Here is a 17,449-nt window from a genome sequence, read left to right as displayed (position 1 = left end):
TGTGAATTTAAAATCCAGATCTGACTTGAGAGGAGGAGGCAGATGTGTGAACTAGCTGGCTTTTCTTTCTTCAGAAAGGAGTATTTTTTGATTCCGTGGCCTAATTGTTGTTGAAGATTCTGGCAGGTGAGTGGCAGCATCCTTAGTCCTTTTGGCATGGTAGAAGTTTGGTGCACCAAAGCAACGGCTCCTTGTTTGTGGAAGACATGAGAAATCCATAGCCTGTGCTAGAGATGTAGCGTGGGATAGCTTCATTTCTCTCCCTCCTCCTCCAAATGAAGCAAGAAACAAAAGGGGCAAACACAGAGTTTATTGTAGCATCAGCTCCAGACTTGCCACGTGGCAGTTTAAATGTCATCTCGAAATGACATTTCAAGGCGGGGGTGGATGCAGCCAGAGAATTCTTTGGGAGAGACTAATTCACTTGAAGGATCCAAATTTTAAAGGTAGCCCTTTTGCAAAGTAAATATGAACAAAGTGGTGACATGGAACTAAGGAAATCATCTTTTCACTGGGATGACTTCCAGGTTTAGTGGCAAATCCACATATTCTCTCCCATAATGCAACTTTTGTTTTGTTTTGTTTTTTATTTTGTTTTGACTGAATGATTGGAAATGGGAGTTATGGCCGTTTGAGTTGTTTCTCTGGTCAGTACTGGTGTGTTGAATTCATCTCAGAAATACTTGAGGGTCTGAAAGTCATACTGCCTTCACTAGTAGCAGGAGCATTAACCCAGGTCTCCTGTCTGTTCTCATGGGGTGTGAAAGAGTACAATACCTGACTCTGCACCTCCCAGATTTGTTTGGACTTTTCCAGTATTTTTAACTTTTATGGGAAATTTGGCCAAAAAAAATAATCCACTTTCAGTATGAATATCTATTTTACTGAAGTAGCTGTGGCTGAATGGAATGTCTCTCAAAATTAAAAGTATTCCTGAGGACAATTGTAAAGAAATAGTAGTTTCTGCAAAATTTTATTGCCCTGATTGCTTTAGATGTTTGTGTAAGGACTGACATCATAGAAATGTTGAAAAGTGTCTCCATTTTTCTTTGTTGTTGTTGCTTTTTTGTTGGAGGGGTGGTGTTTTTGTTTTGTTTTGTTTTTACTTGATCATTTAGCCAGTCCTTATCACAGTTTCTCTTTCCTCCTTTGTAATACCAGTAGACACTGATTTTTTAGTCCCAACTTCTTTCACGAGTCTTGGAGCTACACACGACATTGTTGTTCTTCCAGGTCCAGAGTTACTGTTGGCGTTCTTGCAAACTAAAACTGTACTTGGTCGGTGGGTTGTGCGTTCTGCTGGATCTGTTTCCTTCATTTGAAAACAGGGGTTCCACTTTGTGCTTCCTTTGGTTTCCCAACCGTGCTTTGTGCATTTACATACGACTCATTGTTTCTGCTGTGACAGTGCCCGACAGGCTGTGGCTGAACCCCTCAGCCCTCAGGTATGAGCGGTGTCACATCCTGCAGTTTTAATTGCTGTGCTCTGTACCGTCGGAACATTATACCTGAGGTTTGCAAGCTGTTTACATTCCTCCTTGTAAGCTTGTGTTTTCCTGCGTGCCAGCTGGCTGTCAGGTTTGCGGTGCCTCTCCAGGTGGCTGAAGAAGCATTTGATTTATTTATCCTGGCTGTCTAGTAGAGTCGGCTGTGTCCTGGAGGCCTTCTGAAAGGTGGTGGGACTGTAGGAAGGCTGACTCTCTGAAGGTATTTTGAAGCAAATTCTCCTGATGTTATATCCTCTGGGATTGCCTTGAAAAACGACAATTAATTGTAAGCTGGGCAGTCATTAGAGGGTGCATGAAAAGTTCTAGTCTCTCTGTAATGAAGCTCCTTTCAGTACTTCCTATGCAGAGGATTGCCTGTTCTGCTCCTGTTACTTTGTGAATACTTGGTAAGATTCCTAAATGTTAGAACATGCAAAAGGTTGCTTTTGTTTATTTCTGAATTCCCCTTTTTCCTCCCCTCCCCAGATGCTGTAGGTCTTTGGCTCCGCACTTACTGTTTCTTTGTCTTTTCTTTTTGTAGACTGAGGTGCTCCTGATCAACCAGATCTTTTGAGAATTTTTTAACAAGAAACTTCGGTGGGTAAAAGATGTGCCATGGAATGGTAGCACCAAAGAGCAACACAGGATTGTCTCTTGCCTTGACTAGCCATGGGTTATTTCTTCTGCTAGTTATCTTTGGTACCTTTGTCTTGGAAGCACAGGCCACAGGTAAGTTAAACCTTTGCATATGCCGCAGGGAGGGGGAGATGTATAAGTAATGGAGGTGTCTTTATAATTTCTTATGGAGAAGTGGTGATGGCTGATGCATTTGTACACATCTTTAGTACTCGGGAAAAATTCCATCTCTACTTGTTAAGCAGAAGGCAGTGTCTGAACTGAATGAATCTTGCATATTAGTAAGTGCTCTTTCTTTACCTTGTAATTTTGATTCCCCCCCCAGCTTTTTCACCCTCCGTTCTCATCCCTTTTTACTGCAGCTGGGGACACTTGGATGTCTCAACAGCATGGACCATGTTTTGCTCATGTAGACATACGCTGTGTACCAACTGCTCACGTGAAGTAGTTTTGGAAGCTCAGGTCTTGGCGCAGCTGATAAATCTGTTCACTGCTGCCTTGTGTCCTGTCTTCTGACACCTCATCACCTATCAACTGCACCCATTTATGCAGCTTGAGTGTTTCCCTCTCCGCTTTCTAGCTTCTGGGTGTTTATCTGATGGACATGTGTTGTGAATAATGTAAATAGCAGTGCAATGGGACGATATGTAGAATGTCAGCAGAGATGAGGGGATTTGCCTTTTAGAAATGAGAGGAAGAAAATAGAGCGGATACTCACAAGGTAGTACATGATGTGAAATATGTGTTTATTTACCCAATATAACCCGAAATACCTCTTTTCTTTCAGACCAGCCATGATGTAGTTTTTGTCTGTAGAGAGATGCCTGCTTGTAAGTGGCATGGGATAACTTTGTGCTTTTGCACAGAACTTTGAAGGAAGTTAGTCCCAGAAAGGGGCATGTAGGTTTGACTTCAGCAGCTGTAGCAGTGTGAAACAATGGCTTGCCTTTGAGACCAAAACTTCAGTTCTCAACACAACTCTAAAAAGTTTTCTATTTATTTGATGTATTATGGCATTTAAATGTATCATGACCAATGCTCCTCAGCATCAGTGAAGCTTGAATTTGCCTCTGTGTGGTAGAGTACAATAAATGTTAGTTGCTAGATGCAATCAAAGCTGAGGTGATACTGCATGGAAAAAATCTGCTGGTGCTGGAAACTGCTGGAGGAGGAGTTGATCTCATTTTAGTAATTCTAGCTCTTTGAATTTGGAAGGGTGAGGCTACTGAAATTGGGTATCCCAGCCAGTATGTCTTCCTGGCCTCATTTTGGCTTTGTGTAGGTAGTGAGGAGAGGGAGGCACACACATGAGAGAGTGACAGATTGGCCAGAACAGGTAGTCAGAGTGGGAAAGGGACAAGGTCTTGTTGCTTGGTTGATTGGGTTTGATTTTTTTTTGTTTTGTTTTGTTTGGTGGTTGGGGTTTTTTTTCAGTCTTGCTGTTACTGGTGATACTGTCACTGCCTTATTTCAGACATAGGCCTGTTGGATACATCTCCCAGCCTGGGGCCGCAGTGCACCTTCCCTATCTGCAGCTCCCATAACACACTGCAGCACCTCCGAGTCTGTAATCAGTATGCAAATGCCTTGTGCTGGACTGGGAAAGGCAGCCACAATGCTGGCGAGCCTTTTCAGTATCATTTTTGAGGCATCGAGTCACATGAACAAAAGCACTTGGTTAAGCACGTCGGAAGACCTGAGAGTGGTTCTGCATTTATTCCATTTTCTGAGTTCCTTTTTGCTTCAAGACCTGAAGCCAGCTGTGGTGACCTGATGGAGGCAAATCATCAGCTAAATAGGATTACAGGGGCTTGACATGAACCCTTTCCTGCAGAGGAAGGGAGAAAGTGAGTGCCTGTGGAGCGGGGAGCCCAAGATCACAGCAGAGGGCAAGGCAGGTGTGTGTCGGGTGAATCCTGGAGGAGGGAAAGGGCTTGCTGAGGAGGTTTTCTGATCCTGGGAGGTAACAACCCAACTGCCAATTGCAGGAGGGATGTGGGGTTAACGATGCGTCATGGGCCTGGAGAGCTGCACCTGCAGTGGCATGCCAGCCCTGAGTACTGTTAATGAGCAAGTCAGCCGAGGAGCTGGGAGCCAGATGGAGGAACAAAGAATACTGCCAAGGCGACTGGAAAATCATCTTCCCCTCATCTTTGTCCCCGCAACCGCCCCACCGTCCTCACTTCTATTACTTTACATAGCAGACTCATTCAGAGCAGGCAGAGCAAGGCGATGTTAATGTGAAGCGAGAGATCACATTAAATCTCTTGGTGGTAACACTTTTCTTCAATGTGGGGCCAGTGTGACGTGCTCACAATTGCCACAAAAGCTGAAGAATGTTCTCATAAAAAGACAGGCATGGAGACAGTGACTGGCTCAGCTCTGAGTGAGAAAGCAGAGCTTGTGATTCAAATGTTTAAAACCATATGTTGTATATTGTATTGCAATAATTTTGATGTTTAGGAATTCTGTTGCGTGAGTTCCAGGAAGCTTAGAGAGATATTCATTTTCTGGGCAGGAATGTGTTCCCTTTGCCACGTGGTTAATGCAGAGGGCAAACTCATTTCCAGTCAGTGAGCATCTGGTCTGTCCTCTGGTAATAAATTGATTTTATTTATGCATGGATTTTCTTCAGCATTTTGTCTCAAGCAATCTATCCATATATCCTGGAGTGCCATGAGATGAGTATGATAAGTTGCTTAGTCATTAAGCATGCTGCAAAATTTGGGGAAACTCCTGCCTTTTCACAGGAAGATAACTGTGAATAGAAAAATAACCGCTGCATCTATTCTAACACAAATCAAATGCAACATTCAGTGATGGGCAAGCAATGAAGCTGTGCCAGAAGAGGAGGATTTATGGAAACCTAAGTGCTGTTCAGAAATACTTTTTGAGCTTTACCAGTGTTATGCCTTTTTTCCCCATCTGGCAAGTTCTTGAAGATTAGCTGGGGAAAATAATGAAGGAATGAGCCAGGCAAGAAAGCTTCAAAAGCAGAGTCCTGAAATCTGAGGCTTAGTTCTTCACCTGTCTCTTCTGTTTTCTTTGAAGGTTCATCTGGAATGTAGCTAAGAGCCAAAGGTGCTTATTAGATAGAGATGGGGAATTTTTACAGTGTTGGAGAGATGCAATGACAAGCATTTTGTCTGCTTTTCTGCAGATAATGCTTCTCCATTCTTGCTTTGTTGCTATAACTATTGTTTTTTCTCGCATCTTTGGCCCTTAAGGTTATTCCCAAGCTCCCAAAGGCTGTGTTTATATCTCATTCACAATGGTCCTCCTGCCTGGCCAAGCTATTTTTAGAATTATGACAGTGGATCAGAATAAGTTGTTAATTAAATTTTAACACGTAGTCTGTAAAATACTCTGAAAGCTTCCTGTCATTTGTGTTCCAAATGGTGTAATCTCTCATGGATTCATAACCAGCTTTGTCAGAAACCTATCAAAACATAGATTGTGCCTTTCAGTGTTGATAATAGCATCGCCTGGTCCTGGGAAATGCAGGTAAAGGTGTTGATAAACGTATTAAAAGTCCTGAATTAAGCAAATACCAATAGCCCAAAAAGAGGAAAATCTAAATACTAAATAAATAAAATGAATATTAAAAAATAATAATAGTATAATTACGCTGCATCTGAGCCCATTTGGATTTAGACACAACCTGATTTTCATTGACTGAGCATGTGTGAAACTCCATAAAGCTAGCTCTTTAATTTTTCGGATTTCTGTTAAAGTGATGAATTGAGCTTGGATAAACTGAAACGACTTCATTCCTCTGTGTTGTCTCTGACGCAAATGCAGCCAGTCTGCCGCTTGCTGTTCTAAGGTCTTTTCAGTGCCAAGGTTATTCTGCACAGAAGCTCTTGGATACCGCTGGTGTTTGTTTGCATTGCATAGAACAGCTTGTTAGAGCTCACTCCAGTCACTGAGCAGATCCAGACTTGTTCCCGTTCTTTAGAAATCTGTGCAAAGCCGAGGTTTCCTTTGTCTCCGATTATGTAGCTGAAAGGAAAAGTGTTTACACAGCTAGGGATGAATTCAGTGGTCATGAAGGACACTACAACGTTGGATGGCCAGACAGACATGTGGGGAGGTGTTGTGCATGCATAGAGCATCTTGCTTCTAACCTGCTTTGTGTAAGCTTGGATTTGGAGAAATTACAGGCTCAGCCCAAAGAAGTGTGTGGTTCTCCATGGAGAGAAGGGGCTGCAGTTTCAGGTGCAATCTCTCTTTCCAGTCCCTTTAGACAGCTTAGTAAGAGCTGAGTGGTACGGAAGCAAATGCAGATGGGCCCAGAATTATACTATTCAAAGAAAAATATTTACACTGTTACTACACTGATCCAAGTAGTGCTCTTCAAGCAACTTGTTCAATTTTAACCACTTTTAGTAGTTGAAAGATGAATTAAAGTAAGCATAGTAATAATCCTGAATTTTCCTTTTGTCTGACCTAGGTTGGCTCAGCCAATCCAAGGGACCTATGTGTGAGTAGACTTATTCACTGCTCTACTGTGAGAAATGGGTGATGTTTTACTGCTTAATGTAAGTGGCTATGAGCTAGGATTCCAGTTACACTTTTATTGTGTTGAGTAGGCTGAAATCCACCTCTCTGCCCCATTTCCATTTTTGTTCCTTGTATTTGGGATAGGTGAGTGACTACCCTCAGTTTGAGAGAGGGAGATCAACTTCATAAATTTCATTGTGCTTGAAGGGATCCCCATGCCTTCTATAGCATTTAACTTCAAATAACTCAAGAAAAAAACCAAATAGAATAAATATTTCATTAAAATGCACCGAGAAATGCTGCTTGTGAAAGTTTTGAGAGACTGCCAGAAAGGATTGAGAGGACTGAGAGGGCAAGCTGAGGCAAAAACCCCTTTTGTTTCCTTTAATCAAGAAAGATGAACATATCTTTGTAGAGCATGACTTTGGATATGTTCCACTGCATACTCCTGCTTTTTATTTCCTGTGCTTGAAAAAGTCTAAAATTGTTCCTGTGTACATTTTCTGGATGTACGTAACATTGGGAGGAACTGGGAAGTGTATTTGGCTTCTGTAACATTCTAAACATATAAAATTTTGTGTAAGTATTTGTTGAACTGTGAAATTAGTTCTTTTTCTCCTCCTCCTCCAAAAAAAAAGGAATACAGCAATACAGCAACAGGGAGGAATGAACTCATAATGGAATATTTAAAGGTGTGGAAGGGGAGAATTACCACCTACCAAATTTTGGTCTTTAGAGTGTGGGAGATGAGAGAAGAGCTGATGGAGTCCTCGGAGTCCTTTATTTTTACCTGGTGTCTGAATTTTACTCCTGGCAAAACTGCTGTCACACACACCTAGTATTAAGGGGCTTTCAATTCTTGGCCATGGTTGCTAGCAGCAAAATATGCTACTTTAGGAAATAACTCAAGAGTTGTCTGGTTCGACAGCTTCTTGGACTAGAATGAGAAAGATGGAAACTAGTAGGAGCTTCGCTGTAGAGGGAAGTATGAGGGGTGCTGAATGGCATGGTTTGGTCTTCAAAAGAAAGTACTGGTGAACTTCAGTCCGGGTTCTGACCCATCACCATCCTGGTGTCCCTTGATGACTGTTGAAAATACAAACTTACGTGTTGCCTTCTGCAGCTTCTTTTTGTCATTGACTCCTTTATCTACTTGAGCCAATCATTTGGGAAGAGTTTGAATTTGTTCCTAATATTGTGAGAAAAGTCCTGATAGCAGGACAGAAGAAAGTTTCCTTGCTATCACCCTGTGCCGTTTGAGAATTCCTTTGCTGCTTCTGTCCCTTTTGAGTCCTAAACTCTATTACCATTGCAGCTGAGGTATTACATTTCTAGGGTATGCTGAATGTTTTTCATCTCTGTGGCCGACATCTGCCACTGCTCTCCAGCCTTTATACTTGAGAGTAGCAGCACAAGCAGTTACCAGCTCCTGTTTATGCTGCCAGCTAGTACTGGCTTTGCAGTGGGAATGGCAGAACAAGAAGTAAATTTGCTCTGAAACTGGCAAACTTCACCCTGGGCTGCTACTGCAAGTACTGCTGGAATAGCTGGTGTGTGGTACGTCAGTCTGTGGAGTAGACACATCCTCAGCATGCTTACAGGGGTGAGAAGGGGGAAGCAAGTAGTAGGGCAAGATGGGTAGCTGTAGATTGTTGAGTTTTCAGGCTTTGTGACTGAATCTGTGTTAAACCCAGCAATCTGTGTCTAGATGAGGATTGCTGAAACGCTGCTTCAAACATGCTGCTTATAGTCAAGAGCAAAGGGAAGGCACCAAAGGCACTTGAATAACAAGCTCAAAAATGTTTGTACCTTCCAGAGAGTAATTGGAGCCCTGTGACAGGATTATGACATTATCTCAAGAGGTTGTACCTGCATATCTTTATGCGCTGATCTGCATCTAAAAAAAATAATTTTTGTTTTAATGAACTGAAAACTCTGAGGAGTGTTCATTTTCCTCTGCAAGCAGGAATTCCCCTGAGGCTGCTCTGCAAGGTGTTGTACTGGAGTTGGAGGACTGAGGGATTGCTTCCTTCCAGATGTTGTTGAAAGGATTTGAAGTAACCCCCTTAGGTTATGAGGCTGCTTAGATGAATTAGAAAATGTGCTATGTGGATTGGGCTTGAAGGGGACTTGTTAAACTGTTAAAGAATAAAAGGAACTTTTTGGCCCAGCTTGGTACAGCAGTCCTTTTACTGTGGAAGAAAGAGGGGAACTTTTGGAGTTCCTGTGCTGAGAAGACTACCTAATCTCCAGAGATTGTGGGGAGGCTCCCTCACTGCTTGCGTACCTTGGCCGGACTGGAGATGCCTTTGGAGATGCTTTCTGTGTTCCTTCTCTATAGGGTCAATGCAGTGAATGCAGGAATAAGTGCATTTATCTCCTTGGAGTGGTAAGAAGCATTTCAGAGGAGGCAAAAGCTGAAGAATTGAACAGTAGGGTAACAAAAGAGCATATTTGAATCCTGTGGCCTCAGCATTTTACGTCTAGCCAGTCATACTAATTCAATGGGGGAAATCGTTCTTGTTTGAGAGGAGAAAGAAACATTGCTTCTGCTTTTGATACATCTTTTATTTTGTCAGTGAAGGCAGAAGCATGTCTAGTTTGAAAAATGTTGCCTTGATGTAAAATGAGAAGTATCTGTGGTGGATGTTGTCTTTGAGTTTTCAACTCGCAGACAGGGAAGAAAACCAATAAGGCTGACAAATGTAGTTGTAACTGGAAAGCTAGAGGCTGCTGCTGCTTTTTTGGCTTGAAGAAGCATTTCCTTTGTCCTGAGAAATACGAGCATGGTGCATAACAAATTTTGTGTCAGGCATACTCTTAGGCACCCATAAAACTATCCATCAGAAAGAGAACAAAACTGTTTTGTGATCTTATCAATTTTTTTGTTTAGGCAATTTTGCATTTTTTCTTTTTCAGGTGAGACAACAAGTGAAGTTCTTCTGTTTTAGCTAAACTCGAGAATTTTGAAGGGAATGGAGCTAACTGGAGACTCTTCAGGCATAGAGGACTAGAAATGAGTGGAGATTTGTAGGAAGCTGGCAGAACAGACTGAAGGCGAGTGACAATCAGTGGAGAAAAAGATGCTAGCAGGGAGAGGAGGCCAGAGGAGTGCAGCAGAGCAGGAGGGTGAAGGTTTCCACAGGTGGAGTTGCGAAAAAGATCCTGGTGGTTAAAAAAACTAATTAGTGGCTTGGTGGTTAAGTAGTGTAAGTCCTGAAAGGAGGTAGTATTTGAGTTATGCAAGCAGATTGGAATGGTTGAGAATAGTATGGCCTTGGGAAGGAGGACTCTAGTAGAAATATATGTATGTGTGTTTATTTTTTAATGATTAGGTGAGAGTGTCTTAATGCAGGAGGATGCAAGATATGCCTTTACAACATCGGTCTTTTGAGGCTTTTCTATGCGCAACAGGACTGATTAGTGACACACTGACTGAGAGTTCAAGAACTTGAAGCTTATGAAGTGTGTGTGCCCTCGAGGGACTGCGGCTTCAAGGCAGGAATCTCCTCCAGGCAGGGGATGCCAGTTACAGGAGCACTGGCTGTGTCTGCCCACAAGTGCTGTGACATCATGTCTAGGGGGCAGAGAAACTCTGAAAGACCATGTAGCAACTGTATGTGAAACAAGTCGTAGGGGAGGAATTTCAAGTGGAAATTGCTGCTGTGTTTGGAGAAGTATCGGTGACTTTCTCCAAGTTCTGCTTTTCGTAGTTTGTGTTCAGTTTTCTAGTTAAAAGCTGCTTTGCTCTTCTCCCCCATCCTGCATTTGTTTGGTGGCTGCACCAACTGTAGAGGAACCCTTCCTGAAAACAAGATAAGCCCATTGAATCTGCTAGACCCTGGGTCCTTGTCAACAACAAGGTGTTGCTTCCTGTGACACCTGTGGTTTCCAGGTGGGGTCTGTGTTATGCTGTGTGTGTGGAATGAAGTTAGAGCAGGTTAGGCACTGTTGGTGCTGCCTCTATTTCAGACCACCTGGAGATTTATCTCCGGGAGATTTACCTGATAGGGCCCTTTAGGAACCTGCTTCTGGTATGTCGTATGACAAGCGCTGTTGATTTATCCCTGCCTGAGAGGGGAGAAGTCTGAGATTGTTACGTTGTTTCCTCTGGCCTGCTCCAGAGCAGCTGACTTTGAAGCTCAGAGCCCCAGGGACGTGCCCGCTGTGTAACTTGTTACCCGTAGTTTGAGTTCCAGGCCTGCTGACGTGCTTCTTGAAAAGTACCAGTACTGTCAGGAGTTGTGCTGAGCCACTGATTATGCTGCAGCACGTCTTTATGTCTCTTTAGAGTAGGCAAAGGACCATAACTGTTGTGCTGAAGCTAGTACTGCTTCCTTTCTGTTGCAGGTTTTGCTTTCCTTGGCAAAAGTAACCTTGGAATGCTCCTGGAGAACAACCTTCAGATTGCATTGTAAATGCTTTCTTGGGTGTAATTGACTTGGGTTATAAGATAGTAAGAAAAGATAAGGGCTTTTTATCATTTGAGTGCTTAGGTTCAACTGCCACTTTTCTCTCAACTGAGGAAACTATTCAGGTTTTCCAACTGTATTCTTTTAGACCTCCACTTCTTTGTCTTTCCCAACAAGCTAGGCTTATGGCCAGTAGCCCAAAGCAGAAATCAGTCTTGCTGTGAAGTAGAACATTGGTGTCCTTGAGCTAGCATAGTTTTAACCTTCAGGCCTTCTCGCTTTGAGAATCACTTACTTTTCAAATACTTACATGCTGTATTTAAGTTGATGATTTGTGCTTTGAAGGTGCCTGTTTCCTCCATGGCAGCTAGACTCCGCTTTAGGAATAGCTGGGGGAGATGCACTGTGCTGGGAGAGCTGAGCTGTCTGTTGGTGCAGGATCTTTTTTTGATTTTGTGTCACTAAAACAGTAATGAAACGAATGGCCAGCAAGTTTGGTCTGGGTCCCAGGCTTGGCAGTCAGGCAGTTTTAGCACACTGCAGGGCTAGAGCGCCTTTTCAGAGCGTTGGGTATTTTTTTTTTCTTTCTTTTTTATGTCAGTGTCATCTTGGTCGTGTTTGGTCCCATTTTAACCAGCTCTTCCCAGATATGAGCTTATCCCCTGTAAAAGCTGAGTGCTTGGGTGGGCAGTGGTATGACTGCGTGGGGGGAAAGGGGATGTTGCAGCCTCTCATTCGATAAGCACTTTTAGCTGTGTCTGCTTTTAGCATCCTTCATTCTTGCTGTCAGCAAATTAAGACAGACTGGTGGAAGCTGCTAATTAGGGGTGTTGTGAGGAAATTAATTCTCTGACTACAGTCAGGATGAGCAAAGACTTAACTATTTTACCGCATACCCCTGGCCACCTGCCACTTGTCTGAGGCAGGTCAGGAGTATTTCGCGCTTGGCTGTGTCAGGTGCTGTGGAGAGATTTAAGAAGATGAAAACGAATGTTGGTTCTCCATTCTTGTGACAGCGGGGAAGGATCTATCACTGTGTCTGTTTCTGTCTGCTGAACTCTTAATTAGTTGCTTTAAATGAAGGAAAAATTTCTCCTAACATTGATTAGTTAGTTGCACCAAACGAGGATGCCTGCAGTACTTGAAGCTTTTGTAGGTTTCATTTAAAAATTACTTGGGTTTGGTGGCATCATTTTAGAGCTGCTTACCAGTGTGCACTCTCCACAAACAAAACCAAACACATCTTTTCCAGGCTAGTCTGTCACCTTCCTTTTTTTCTGTGATGATAGAGGCTGGACTCCTCATTAAATGCAGACAGTTCTCTGTAGGTAGGAGTTCAAACACCTGAGCAGCAGTGGGATGACTGAAATTTCAAGGTGAAGTAGTTCCTGTTTCTTTTCCAGCAGAGGGATTTGGAGCTCTTCTGTGGTGTTAGAGGAGCTTCACCAAATCTCATAGTGAAATAGGAACTGCTGTAAATACAGCAGTGCTTGTGAATGGCAAATGTTGCTTCAGTCTGTGACTTGCTTCTCCAGTCAACCTGTATTTCACCTGGCATAAAATTCAGCTTTATTCCATTCACAGCCACTGTGGTGGTTGTCTCCCTTCTCTTCTGTAGTGGAAGGTTTTCTGGGAGATGGTAGGAAATGGTAAGTTGTAGGAAACACAAATCCTGTAATATCTAAAACAGAATTAGTACGTGAAGTTGGTTTGCCCTGGTGACTCCTTGACTGGTATTGGAGGCAATGAAAACTGAAGACCAAATGGACAACAAAACTAGAAAGCCCTCTGGTAACCATCTGTCAGCTGTCGCATATCGCGTGGCGGCAGGATGAAACTTGTGTTGCCCGGTCTGGTCTCCGATCTCCCCAAAGCAAGTTCACTCCCCTCCATCCCTTTAGAGGAGCTTCCTCCAGGGGAGGGATTACTCCCTGAGGCTGAGCTGGTTTCTGGGGTTTCAAGGAGATATGTATTTATGTTGATGACTTTCCTCCAGCTTTGCTCTCCTATACCAGTAATCTGCTGTGCCCAGTTTAATGACCAGCTGTAACAATTTTTGTTGTGCGATTGTGCTTGATCTTTCCCCCCGCTGCTCCTCGGGAGGGGTGGGATGGCAGCTGCGGCTCCTGTCAAGCGTGATGCAGGGCAGGGAGCTTTGGGGAGGAGAGTTACAAAAGGCCCAGCTTAAATCATCCGTGTAAGGGCACAGTGAGGGCTCTGTCACCCAGGCCCCACCGCTTGTCTTCTGGTGCTATGGTTGTAATGACATTAGCATTGCAAAAAGGGGATTACCAGAGCCTCCGGGTTTTGAGAGGAGGATATCTTGGCTGCTACTTGAAAAGCTGCTTTCTGGCTATCTCTGCTTGCCTTTTTTTAAAAATTTTTTTTATTTTATTTTTCAATGCAGATCCTGGAGGGTTGATGGTGGCCTCACTATGTTAAAAGGGGATCGTTGCTGTTATGAGGAAGCTGGTTGGTTGTTGGCCTAAATGTCGGCTGATGTGAAGTTGTGGGCGATAGGCATTCTTTCTTGCTGATTTGGAGTGACTGTTTGAGAATTTCCTAATGGAAAAGTTAAATTAAAGGGCCTGTGTCAGGATCACAGCTTGCTAGAGAAGTATCCTGGAGTTGTACTTACAGGAAGGAGTTAAGGTAATTAGACTTAATTTGTCTCATGTGTTTCAAGTAAAGGAAGTGGGCAGGATGCGCATCCTACTCATTGTCTGCCTTCCACACCTCTTGTGTTACCAAAAAATGCTTTCTGTGCCCATTCACAGGGTTTCAGGGCAGTTCCCTGAGAAAATTATATTTTTATATGGTCTTGTTTAAAAACGAAAGTTTCTCTAGTGAAACTTAACTCCTGACTCTTACAACTCAGTTGTGTTACCTCTGATCAATTTTTGGTTATCTTTGTTTTTCACTAAGTTCAACCTGACCTAGGGGGAGGTGTCCCTGCCCATGGCAGTGGGGTTGGAACTAGGTGGTCTTGAAGGCCCCTTCCAACCCAAATTCCAAATTCTGTGATTCTGAGTTCACTTTTCCCTTCTGGTGTTGCTTGTGCTGGAAACTTGTGTTAAGGCTCTACATGCGTGGCTCTAGTGGCAAGTCTTGGCGGTTGCTGTCTCCTCTGCAGTTCCATTTGCTGTAGAAATGATGGGTCACTTGGTCCCTGGGGCAGGAGAACAAAGGAAATTCTCTTGACTGTCTACCAGAAAGAGGCAAGAGTACTTTGTGCGACCTCTTCAACCATGTATGGGCCCTAAAATTAGTACTGGCCCACAGTGTCCGAAATAGGAGCCCCTTGGCTTGACCGTATGAACATGGTTGGAGGGCACGTAGCAGAAAGCACTGGTGCCTGCTACTGGAGCCTCACACTGAGCGGTACTGCTGGTGCTGTGTGTATTTAACTGTTGAATGAGAAGGGAAAGGTGTGTTTTGAAGAGATGATGTTATATGTGGAGGTTGAAGTGTTCCCGGGCCATGTGCCCGTGAGGTCTTCTCTTGTGTGTTCACACAGGGCATTGTTCACCAGCTGGTTTTGCCCAGCGGTGCTGGCTTAAGTCACAGCCATCCCTTGCTCTGCTGGGAGCAGCCACAAGCCTCCTGGCTCCTGCCAGGTGACAAACAGCCACAGACAGGCTCAAATTGCTGCTTAGCTCTTCCTGAGGAGAGATGGCAGGTCTGGGCCACACATAAGGCATCAAGGAGGAGCAGAAGTGCAGTTTCCTCCGTAAACATGGCACAGGATGCTTGGTGGGCTGTAAACGTGAATGCTGTGAATTAAAAACCTAGGAGCTAAAGAATGCAGGAAACAAAAAACAGCCTGTTTTCTGAGGAGCCCGTCAAATTTTAGGTTTACTGAGGGGAACCCTCTATCATTCTTTCCAGTTACAGGGCAGTTACTGTTTTAAGACTTGCAAGAGGAAGATAAGGACAGCAAAAAAAAAAGAATGAGTAAGTGCTAGTTATAATGTTTAGTGGGATAAGAACACTTATTGTTATGGAGTAAGAGGAGGGGGGGAAAAAGCATGAAGAAGAAAATAGTTTTATTTCCCTTGCTTCCTGTTTGGATTAATGAATTTAATTACTTGGAAATAGCTAGTAGCAGACTTGTGGCTTTTTTTCAAATGCACTTTTAACAAGGCTGCAAATTTTAAAAGAGGAGGAGGTAATGTGGTAAAAATAATTGAAGACATGACTAAGAACTTAGCTGCTGTATCCCCCGTTGCAAGTGCTTTGTGTCTGTAGATATTAAGAGAACTGAATTAGTATGCCTCTGAGGTACTGGGAGGGGAGAAACCAGGGCAAGGCAACACAATTCCGAAGCAATACTGACTTTCAGATAGATCCTTATAATGAAGTTGTTCTTTCTTTTGTTCCTGTCAGCATAAAATAGAGACAAATATGGAAAGGGAATGGCTGAGTAGCATAATGAGATTCTGTGTAACAAGCAGCAAGAGTACATGAGGTGGGAGAGGAAAGGATGATGGGGCACAGTGCCAGAAAAGAATCTTTATGTAATAAATGTTGTGTCAGAAATTCCTCCCTTCTTGATAGTATACTTTCCACTAAATTGTTTTCTCTTCGGTCAGCTTAAACTGGTCTATTTATAAAGTGATATAGCAGCTAAGCGAGTAAATAGAAAAGAAAAATAGCGTTGCATCTTCTTTAAATTAGGGCAGATAGCTGGTGGGACAGCTCTGATGTCAGGTATCTTTATCATCAAATCAAGTTTTCCGAAGTGCTTATGTCCCACTGATAATCAGTTGGGAGAGGATGTCTCAAGTCATGCAAGCACTGCGGAATATGTTGCCCAGTGTAACAATCTGAAAGGGGGATTTAATATCCTGCTTAAATTTGGAGGCTATACAGGCTCTGAAGGAGAGCTGCAAAATTCCCGTGATGACTGAGTAATACGAGATTACTCGGAGTAACAGAGGAACTGAATAACATCTGGAAATCCATGGAGAGAGACTGAAGGTAGCTTTCTCTGGAGATTACTTGAGTCATGAGCAAATTGAGGCAGCATTTGGAAGGAGGTCTGAACCCATTCCTTTAAACAGTTTTGCAGCGGTGGCAGCCTGTTCTGAGGTGTTTCAGGAAGGCAGGCTAGAGCTATGCGCCTTTTCATTTCCTCTTGGTGGGTGTGTGTGCCCCCAGACAATTCTGATTTTCTCTACTAAAAGTCTACCTGCAGTACGAGAGCTTCATGTTTTCAGCTTGTCCAATTCTGTGATTAAAACAGAAGTGTTGCTGGAGCTCCCTGGGCCCTGAATACTGATGTAGGGAAGTTTAATTCTGTAGCTACAGTTCTACCTGGAAAGATGCTTCTCTGTTCCCAGTTTGCCCAGTAGCCACAGGTTCTTCTGTTACCTGCCCCAGTGTGAGGGCTCCACGGGGCATGATTTATTAGAAAACAGTATGCTGAGTAAAGCAGTTTGATGCAGCGGAGATGAGGCAGTTTCTCATGGTTTTCCCTTTTGGCCAGGTCATCCAGAGGAGTGTTTAAAAAGCAATGTGCTGTGTTTTGGTCAGTCTCATCAGGTGCTCAACCATGGAACAAGTGTGTCTCCTGACTGGAGCCAATACTGATGCTGTAGGACAAGAGTTAGCTGTTCCTTCTTCTCTTGCGCTGACCTCTTGCAAAACCAGCCTTTCTCTTCCTGTGGGCTACTGCAGACCTAGAGATCTCCTTGGCCACAACATACTTCATCTGTACAGGTATTTTGCAATTCTAGACAGGAACTTGCTTCAGTCTAGTAACCTGTGATTGCTCAAGAGGATTTCTGCGTTGTGTTTCCATTGCTGCGAACCTTGGTTTTGAGTGGTTTTAACCATTTTTACTGAAGAGTGCCAGGTCCCTTAATGTGTCCTGATTTTGTACCTGCAGTCACATGGCCTCCTCTCAGAATGGAATGGTATGGAAGAACTACTTTTCTGGGAGCATTTTGCAGAGTCTAGACTAGAAATCTGTTGCCAGTAAATGTGCTAGACTGAGATTAGAAGTTTCCAAGCAGTGGCCTTCAAAACACGTAGTAATAATCCACGTAGTTCTGCCTGCCACATGATGACAGCTTCTTACTTTCCAACTGCTTTAGTTGTGTTAACAAGTGGTGTTTTTATTTTCTAGTGCAAGCAGTTTCTGTAGTTGGCAGAGGTACATGTCCCTGAATGAGAAGGTGTATGATCACAAACTGCCTTTTCTATGGAGGAATGCTCTTGTTGCGGTGTGTTCTACACATGGGGTGACGTTAATTGCTGACAAGGAGTTTGAGGAGTGGAAGAGGATAATTTTGAAAAGCACAGCCATTAAGAGGAAGACAAGGCGCAGCTGGGTAGTTCCTTGTGGAATTATTGCAGAAGAGATGCTGGAGCTGGCAGCGTGGGATCCGTGTCCTTCTGGAGCAGAGG

At 43.4% G+C, this 17,449-nt stretch overlaps 1 protein-coding gene across 1 annotated transcript in view; it reads left to right on the top strand.

The window, feature by feature from the left end:
* Window positions 1–2,095: 2,095 nt before the first annotated feature.
* Window positions 2,096–17,449, top strand: part of KIAA0247 (KIAA0247 ortholog) — a 42,030-nt gene continuing 26,676 nt past the window's right edge. The window contains exons 1-2 of the mRNA XM_009868933.1: window positions 2,096–2,216; window positions 6,577–6,606. Coding sequence (XP_009867235.1) covers window positions 2,096–2,216; window positions 6,577–6,606 — 151 coding nt within the window. The remainder of the gene's footprint in view (window positions 2,217–6,576; window positions 6,607–17,449) is intronic.

Source organism: Apaloderma vittatum, unplaced genomic scaffold (genome assembly GCF_000703405.1).
Source record: "Apaloderma vittatum isolate BGI_N311 unplaced genomic scaffold, ASM70340v1 scaffold29614, whole genome shotgun sequence".
Classification (NCBI taxonomy): domain Eukaryota; kingdom Metazoa; phylum Chordata; class Aves; order Trogoniformes; family Trogonidae; genus Apaloderma; species Apaloderma vittatum.
This window is presented reverse-complemented; position numbering and strand designations above follow the sequence as displayed.